The sequence below is a fragment of the Arachis ipaensis genome, chromosome B10 (assembly GCF_000816755.2).
Source record: "Arachis ipaensis cultivar K30076 chromosome B10, Araip1.1, whole genome shotgun sequence".
NCBI lineage: Eukaryota > Viridiplantae > Streptophyta > Magnoliopsida > Fabales > Fabaceae > Arachis > Arachis ipaensis.
The window spans coordinates 17566288-17575186 of NC_029794.2; the positions used below are offsets into that span (position 1 = coordinate 17566288).

At 34.7% G+C, this 8899-nt stretch overlaps 1 protein-coding gene across 1 annotated transcript in view; it reads right to left on the minus strand.

Annotated features, from left to right (window-relative positions):
* Positions 1–4255, minus strand: part of LOC107620262 — a 14573-nt gene extending 10318 nt beyond the window's left edge. The window contains exons 1-2 of the mRNA XM_016322451.2: positions 3940–4255; positions 3528–3868 (exon numbers count right to left, since the gene is read on the minus strand). Of these exons, the coding sequence (XP_016177937.2) occupies positions 3528–3868; positions 3940–4239 (641 nt within the window). The 5' untranslated portion in view covers positions 4240–4255. The remainder of the gene's footprint in view (positions 1–3527; positions 3869–3939) is intronic.

Below are 8899 nucleotides of genomic sequence, written 5' to 3' on the forward strand. Positions count from 1 at the left end.
TATTTTATATTATGTGTTTAGTATGTTTATTTTATAAGTCAAATTAAAAATAATTATTTAAATTTATTGATAAATTAATAAAGTTATGTGTTCCGAAATTAATTTTTACAAGATTATATTTGAATCCTAGATTATCATAATATCTCAAATATTTTATAAAATTGTTATATATATATATATATTACTCTAATATCACAATTCCCAAATCCCTAAATCTACAATCAGAAAGGGAAAGAAAGGAAACGGGGAGCTCGAGGGGGAAACAGGAGGGAAGAAAGAAAGAAAAGGAGACAGAGGACAAGGGAGAAGAAGAGAGGGGAAGGAACAGCGCTGTGGAGCTTGGCGCCGCTGCCGAGCTGCCATCGCAGAAAAGAAAGGGAGAGGCAAACGTGACCTACGGAGGAGAGGGAGAAGCTGCAATCGAGCCACGCCCCGTCGCCGTTGTTCATGCATCGCCGTTGCTGTTCGCTGAGGGTGAGGCGCAAAGAGAAGATGCTGACCTGCACCATCGCGCCTCACTGCCTTCGTCGAGCCTTCATCACCGTCGCACCTTGTTCCCGTTGCCATCAGGGTTTGCTGCGGCTGCCATTGAGAGAGTGACGTAGCAGAGGAGGAGTCGTTCCTCTGCCACTGCCGTCGCCGGAAACCTTGGTTGCTTCCGTTCATACGGGTGATCCCGTTATTCTCTAGTTACCAGAGTCATTGTCTATGAATCCTTTTTTGCTTTAGAACGACCTTGTATCTGCCTTTAATGTTCCTGAGTACACTATATTTGTTGGAATCGTTAAAGTTGGAACTTGTCACCGGGGGAGAGAAGCGACTGCACCATCCTCTTTGTTTTGACATTGAACCTCTATTCCTAACCCTGTAACGCTCTCGGTCTTCTTCCGTTTGGTATTTTGTTTCTTTGTTATGTTCTTATTTTAATTATGATAGCCAATATCTTTGTTTTAGTATTGTGGTGTTGTGCTGGAACTGTCGAAATTGCTGTTGCTGCGAGTGTAACCAGAAATGGTGCTGCTGCTGCCATCCCGGTTGCGTTGAAATCGCCCCTGCTGCTACCAATTTAAACTAAGCAGGAGTTGTTATGTTAAATTATGCGATTGCAACATCGAAGTAGGGGCATTTTCATTAAACTCATTTTTATTCTTAAGAATTGTTATAAACTGATATTAATGCAAATAAATGTTTTTAGTGATTATGGAGTCTTATGAATTGAACTGAGTTGTCTTAAATGAAGGTGATTGCTTACTTGATTGTGGCTATTTCTGAATATTGAGTTGGCGTTGTGATTGTGGATGAAAGATTGATTTGAAAATCTGATTCATATGTTTTATTAAGGACGATTTGAGAATTGGAAAATGACTTGATGTTAGAATTAGTTTGATTTAAGAAAATGATTTGAGATTTGTGAATGTCTTGGGTTTCAAACCATTGGAAGGAGATTGAGAAAATGTTGGTTAACTTTGTTGAAAAAGAATTGAGAGTTGGAAAGGATTTTAATATTGAAAATGAGCTTGATTTATTGAAAAAAAATGAATTTAAATTGAAAATGGTTTGAGATATTGAAATTGGTCTGATTTTGGAATTGAGTTGAAAGGAGTTTGAGAAATGGTTTGGTTGCGACCCGAAAAGGGTGGCAGAATCCAAGTTTTAGAGGAGATGCTGCCCAAATTTTTATAAAATTGGAGATTTTGTTTGAAGTGCTTGTTAGAACGCTTTGGATTTTTTTAAAAGGATTTTATAATTTGAAAAGGGTTATGTTTTGAGTTTTGCTTTATTTAGAAACAAATGAATTGTAGTGACGAAATGATATTGAATGTGATTCTGATTGTGATACATGGGTAGTAGCAAGGATGGTGGTTCGTCCCGCTTGCTCCAGGTTAATGTATGAGATTTGATAGTGATGATGCTTGATTTAAACTGAATAAATGTATGTTTGTGATGCCTGGGAAGTAGCGGTAGTAGTGGTTATTTCACTCGCTCCAGGTTGAGCTTTTAAACACTCGCCTGGGTAGTAGCCGCATTAGTGGTTATTCCACTGGCTCTGGGTTAAGAGGTAGTAGTAAGGGGGTTGTAGCTCAAACCCACTTGCTCCGCATGGGTGTTTCAGTCAATGCTTAGCTACCAGGATGTGTCGGGTTGGCTATATAACCGACAGATGATATCATCAGCCATAGGACAGACATGCATCATATGCATTTGTATGTTTTGTTTGGGTTTGAATTTGTTTTGGTTTGCCTAATTGCTAAACTGTTATTAACTGCTATCTGATCTATTTGCTGTAACTGTTATCTATACCTGTGTTTTCCTTGTCTGTTTTGCCTGTGTTTGTTTCTGATGTGGTACTTTTGAGATTGAATATTGATGATGAGATGATGATTGTGTTGATTGGTTATGTGATGGGATGAAGGCCGTGATTGGTTTCTAATTGAGATATTAGTAAAGTATGGAAAATCAAGCTGGTTCAGCATAGACTTAATGAACCTATGCTTGGAACAGGTTGGTTATTCATACCGCCTAGGAAACTAATTAAGATTTTCTTATAAGAAAAGAAATGTTTTGGATTTCTGAAAAATTAAATATTGTTTCTTTGAAAAGGTTTTGAGTGATTAGCTGTTGGTTATTAAAAGATTCATAAGACAACGATAATCACTGAGTTTGAAAACATTTTTCTTATTAAATATCTTCTTATGATAATTCTAAAACTCTTTGGTGAGATCATGTGGTTAAGTTCTCACCCTCTACAGCTTTACCTTTTTAGGAATCAGATGAAGGAGCATTATGAAGAGTTTTACTACGTTTTGGTTTATATGATGTTGTATTAGTTAAACGATTTTTCTTCCCTCGTCTTTGTATTATAATTTTGTAAGAGGGATAAGAGTTGTATGTTTTATATGTATATTACATTATGAGATATTATGTAAGGAGTCTTGTATATGAATCTATGCCTGTTTGTTTTTTTAAGATAAAGTATTTATTTTCGGTTTTCAAAAAAAATCAACGATACGGTGTCGAGTCAAAGGCTCCTATTTTAATATTAAGTATATAAAGTAGTCGTAATACTTCTTGCTATCAGAGTGGCACAACCGGAATTGTGACATTCTGGTAGTGAGGATGTTACATACAGCTTCATGCAATATAAACACATATTCTCTATATAGCTCGATGGCTAAATCAATCTTAGTATAACAAGAAGTCAGCTACAAAAGACATTAGTGATATCTTTCTCTTTTTTTCGGAAAAATAGTCAAAAGTACACCCAAATTTTTACACGGTGGACAGATGTACTCCTCAATTTTTTAATGAGTCATTTGCCACACGAATATAAAACTCTGTTGTCAATTCTACCCTTCTGTGGCCTGAATAATTTTTCCGGTAGTGGTAGAGGCCAGGTAGCATGGTATTGTATGATGTGGCCAATTTGAGGTGACACAGTGGAAAATAGAAATATTCATTATGAAATTTGTTGAAATAAATATAAGAAAAGGGAATAATAAAATCACTGTTCATCTTCTTCCTCTAACATAGTGATGATGAGTTTACCTCTGTATTTCACAATCTTACCATTGAATGTCTCGCAGTTGTTGTTAGTAACGTTGTCAACCTTCGGCCACTCACTAAAGTGAGCCTTTGTCCACTGCTTCGGATCAAGCTTGTTCAGATACTCCCATGCACCAGTATTGATCCATTGCAGCCTCAACATTGCAACTTTAAATTCTTGAGTTGTGGTGGCTCGACAACACTCCCACACTGCCCCTTTGAGTTTTTTGTCCTTCCATCTCTTTGTGAAATTATTCCAAATATGCATAGCACAGAAGTGATGATGAACTCCAGGCATAACTTGTTGCATAGCTGGAATCAGACCCTGTTCAATTAATATGTTAGTGATTAATACAATTGAAGTTCCAACCATTTTAACAATAACTAACTGCATACCTTTTGTTGGTCACTAATGAAGTTCCAACCATGAACCTTGTAGTTGCCCAAGTCATTGTGTAAATGCTCCAAGAACCATTTCCAATTATCTCTGGTTTCTGAATCCACCACGACGTAAGCAATTGAGAAAATCTGGTTGTTTACATCTTGACCTATTGCAGTGAGTAACTGTCCTCCATAGAAGCCCTTCAAGAATGTGCCATCAAGACCAATGAAAGGTCTACACCCTAAGACAAAACCCTTCTTACATGCCTCAAAAGAAATGTAAACTCTCTTTAACAAGGGCAACGAGTCAGGCATTGGAGTGGTATCCAAGTTCACTGTTGAGCCTGGATTTGACAGTAGTATTTGGTTAAGATAGTCCCTTAACTCAGTATATTGTTCTCTCTCTGATCCTTCTATATTTTCCCTTGCCCTTTTCATGGCTCTCTGGATCTTCTTATAATTAATTGCTACATTAAACTCTTTTTCAAACCAAGTTTCGGCCTCTGCACAAGTGATTTTCCTTTGGTCTCTAATTTTTTCTTCTAGCATCTCAGTAACCCACACCCTATCCGTAGATTTATTATTATGTCTTCTAACACAGACGTGCTGATCCACAAATGTCTTCACCTGATAACTCCTCGGCTCGTTTGACCTAGAGCAGTAAATGTTCCAGGGACAATTCTCATCCCAACAAATTGCCTTACATTTGGTAGGCTCAACCCTGATGAACTTTATGCTTCTTCCTATTTGAATATTGTACTTCCTCACGGATCTCTTAAACTCATCCATGGTAGCAAACTCCATCCCAAGCTCCAGATGAACTTGACCAAATGGTGCTGTTGGATTTCCCTAAAGCCACACACCCTGTTCACTATCATAATCATCCTCACAATCAAATGATATTGGACTGTGTAAATCTTCATATTCGTACTGATAGTAGTCAGACTCAGAGTCACTATCATCATCTGAATTAGAGGAATTAGGCTCCACATGAGGAACAAAGATCTTTAGTACCTCATTCATTCATCCTTGAACAAACCTTTGACCAGTCGGTGCTGGCCTCTTATACGATGCTCTTCTATTTTTCTGACTGTTCTTAGATTGCTGGGTAGGCACTTTATTCTGACCTTCTTGCTGTGAATTATTAGGAGGTGGGACTTCTGCTTCACTTTGCTCCTGGGTCGTGTTTCGGTTGATGTTCGGGATTTCAGATTGTGACATTGGTTGGGTTGCAGGAGAAAGGTTGGGAGATGTTGAGTTCTGAGTTTTATTGCAACTTTGGTTGATTTTGTTTTCCTTATTGGCCTTCTTAACATACAACTTCTTTTTTGGGGTAGGTTTTTTGTGGATTGCCATCTTACTTCTTCTTCTTGAGGTGTAGCGTGTTCAACGGTATCTATAGTTGGGCATGGCTCATCATCTACAATGTCTACCCCTTCAACTTCCTCAGGTAAATTAACAATATGATCCCAATAAACATGACATATTCTTCCATTTTTAATACCAAATTCATACATTCGAACTACATCACCGTCAAGCCTAATTAAATGCAAACCATTCGATACCTCATTCTCAGCCTAGTAAAAATCTTTGAACGAGACATACCCCAAATCCTTAAATAACCCCACCATAAAAAATGTATTCAGAGTTTCCACATTCACCCTAGGAATCACAACAACCTCCCCTCCAACATATTTCAGAACCCCATTCATGTTTCTCTCAAATCTTACTTCCTCACGGATCTCTTAAACTCATCCATGGTAGCAAACTCCATCCCAAGCTCCAGATGAACTTGACCAAATGGTGCTGTTGGATTTCCCTAAAGCCACACACCCTGTTCACTATCATAATCATCCTCACAATCAAATGATATTGGACTGTGTAAATCTTCATATTCGTACTGATAGTAGTCAGACTCAGAGTCACTATCATCATCTGAATTAGAGGAATTAGGCTCCACATGAGGAACAAAGATCTTTAGTACCTCATTCATTCATCCTTGAACAAACCTTTGACCAGTCGGTGCTGGCCTCTTATACGATGCTCTTCTATTTTTCTGACTGTTCTTAGATTGCTGGGTAGGCACTTTATTCTGACCTTCTTGCTGTGAATTATTAGGAGGTGGGACTTCTGCTTCACTTTGCTCCTGGGTCGTGTTTCGGTTGATGTTCGGGATTTCAGATTGTGACATTGGTTGGGTTGCAGGAGAAAGGTTGGGAGATGTTGAGTTCTGAGTTTTATTGCAACTTTGGTTGATTTTGTTTTCCTTATTGGCCTTCTTAACATACAACTTTTTTGGGGTAGGCTTTTTGTGGATTGCCATCTTACTTCTTCTTCTTGAGGTGTAGCGTGTTCAACGGTATCTATAGTTGGGCATGGCTCATCATCTACAATGTCTACCCCTTCAACTTCCTCAGGTAAATTAACAATATGATCCCAATAAACATGACATATTCTTCCATTTTTAATACCAAATTCATACATTCGAACTACATCACCGTCAAGCCTAATTAAATGCAAACCATTCGATACCTCATTCTCAGCCTAGTAAAAATCTTTGAACGAGACATACCCCAAATCCTTAAATAACCCCACCATAAAAAATGTATTCAGAGTTTCCACATTCACCCTAGGAATCACAACAACCTCCCCTCCAACATATTTCAGAACCCCATTTATGTTTCTCTCAAATCTTCCCTTGTGATGATACACAAAGGTTATATGATTTGCCAACTGTTTATCGAAAATCCTTTATCAAACTATAGAATAACCAAATTGATGCATTTTCATATCATAACACAGATATATGTGAAGGAAGGAAGCATTACCTTTTGATCGCTTCTGATTCTGAACTCTCCTCCTTCGCACAAGCCTGCGTGTGGACTTTCACGCTTCTTGCCCTACCACTTTTGCCTTTAGAATGTAACGCAAACAACGAACTACAACGAACAAACTGCGAAGTACTCAGAAATTCACAATGCTTACTCTCTGCTAGGGCATGTTTTCATTCAACACTGAAATATGAAAACGAAGATAATGAAGAGACTTGTAAAACTTCTTTTTTTTTTTAAAAAAAATTCAACAAATTTCATAATGAATATTTCTATTTTCCAATGTGTCACCTCAAATTAGCCACATCATGCAATACCGTGCCACCTGGCCTCTACCACCGCCGAAAAAATTACTCAGGCCACGGAAGGGTAGAATTGACAACGGAGTTTTATATTCATGTGTGCAAATGACTCATTAAAAAATTGAGGAATACATATGTCCACCGTGTAAAAATTCGGATGTACTTTTGTCTATTTTTCCTTTTTTTAGTTAGCCATTATTAAAATCTTTAAATTAAGTTAGCATTACTTCTAATAAGCTGTGCTACTTATTCACATGACAATGCATATAAATCTACTTAATATGTTAAAATAATCATTGTTCCAGAAAAATTATTAATGCAGAATCACTCAAACTTCATAGTTAGCTTATGCTTTAGACAGCGTAATGAAATCCAATTTGATGCTATTTGCTTATTTCTTTAACAATTTAATGGAAAATATCAAATATTTTTTAAATTAAATATTATAAAATACAATAAAACTTAAAAAGATAATCATAATTGTTACTCTTAATTTTATTCCTCCATTGAATTCTCACAACTAATTTTTAATATAATAAGTTTATTGTTCATACAAAATTAATGTCTTATTTTCTATATAAATTTGAAGTGTTGCGTTAAAATGTTTAAGTTTAAAATATCTTAACATTAAAACTTAAAAAATATGTATCTTTCAAAGATTTTTACACTAAACTATTATTGCCAGGTACCGAAATCTTGACATTTATTTTATATTTTGATGAATTTAGACATATATTTTACATTTTGACGAATTTATTAAATCTTTTTTTTATCTTCTATAATCTGCATGAAAATATTATTGTTTTGTAGTCAAATAATAGTGACAACTAATATTTATTTAAAAGAAATTATTTAAAATAAAAAATTTTAAACAGTGAAGACACTTTCACTATTTTTACATTGTATTTGATTTTATGGTGAAATTTATCCTAACTATCTCTATCAAAAATAAAAATAATTTATATTTTTTATACAAATTTTGTATTCAATGTATTAAAATCATAATTTGTTCAAATTAAATCATCATTTCGGCTAAGCCAGCTAATTAGTTGAGTATATATATTTTAGTAATACCAAAATAATTTTTCTAAAATTATGAATAATTTATCTAGTACAAGTAATAATGCCATTAAAACATTTTAAAGATTGAAAAATCGAACTACATTTAATAAAAATATTTTGAAATATAATGCTACAATTAGTAGCTAATTTATATATAGGTTTAAAAATATATATGTATGAAAATTGTTTTCATATAGTTGTTATTACAGCTTTATCAAGTTTTTCCACCTAAATTATTTTTTGGATGAAATATAATTTATGTAAGTCACAATTTAAATTAATTTTGTATTTATAAAAAATAATACTGCTAAAGATCTGACAATTATATACACTTCAACTTTTTAAATTTATCATTTAAGATAAAAGTCTTCCAATTAGATGATACGTTTAAAAGTCTACATTTCATATAACATTCTAAAATATACATATATACACATTTCTGCAACACTATTTAATATGAGAGATAATATTCGAGGAAATTTTTATTGTTCCTCTTAATAAGACTTTAATTGATGTTTTGAAATTCTTCTCAAATATAATTTTATGTGAATTGCATTTAACTTTTCAATGAACACTTCTAACTCAAGGGAATATCACAGAATTTAGGCAATCAGTAGAAATTAATGAGTTTTTTTCTATTAACTCACATTCTGAATTCAACTGGAGATCTCAAGCAAAGTTTTTGGATCCCCAATCACCTATTCATATCACTATAGAAGGTAATTAAACTTTTTAACTTTATCTCTTACCTAGAAATGTGGATAGTATTGTAAAATTAAC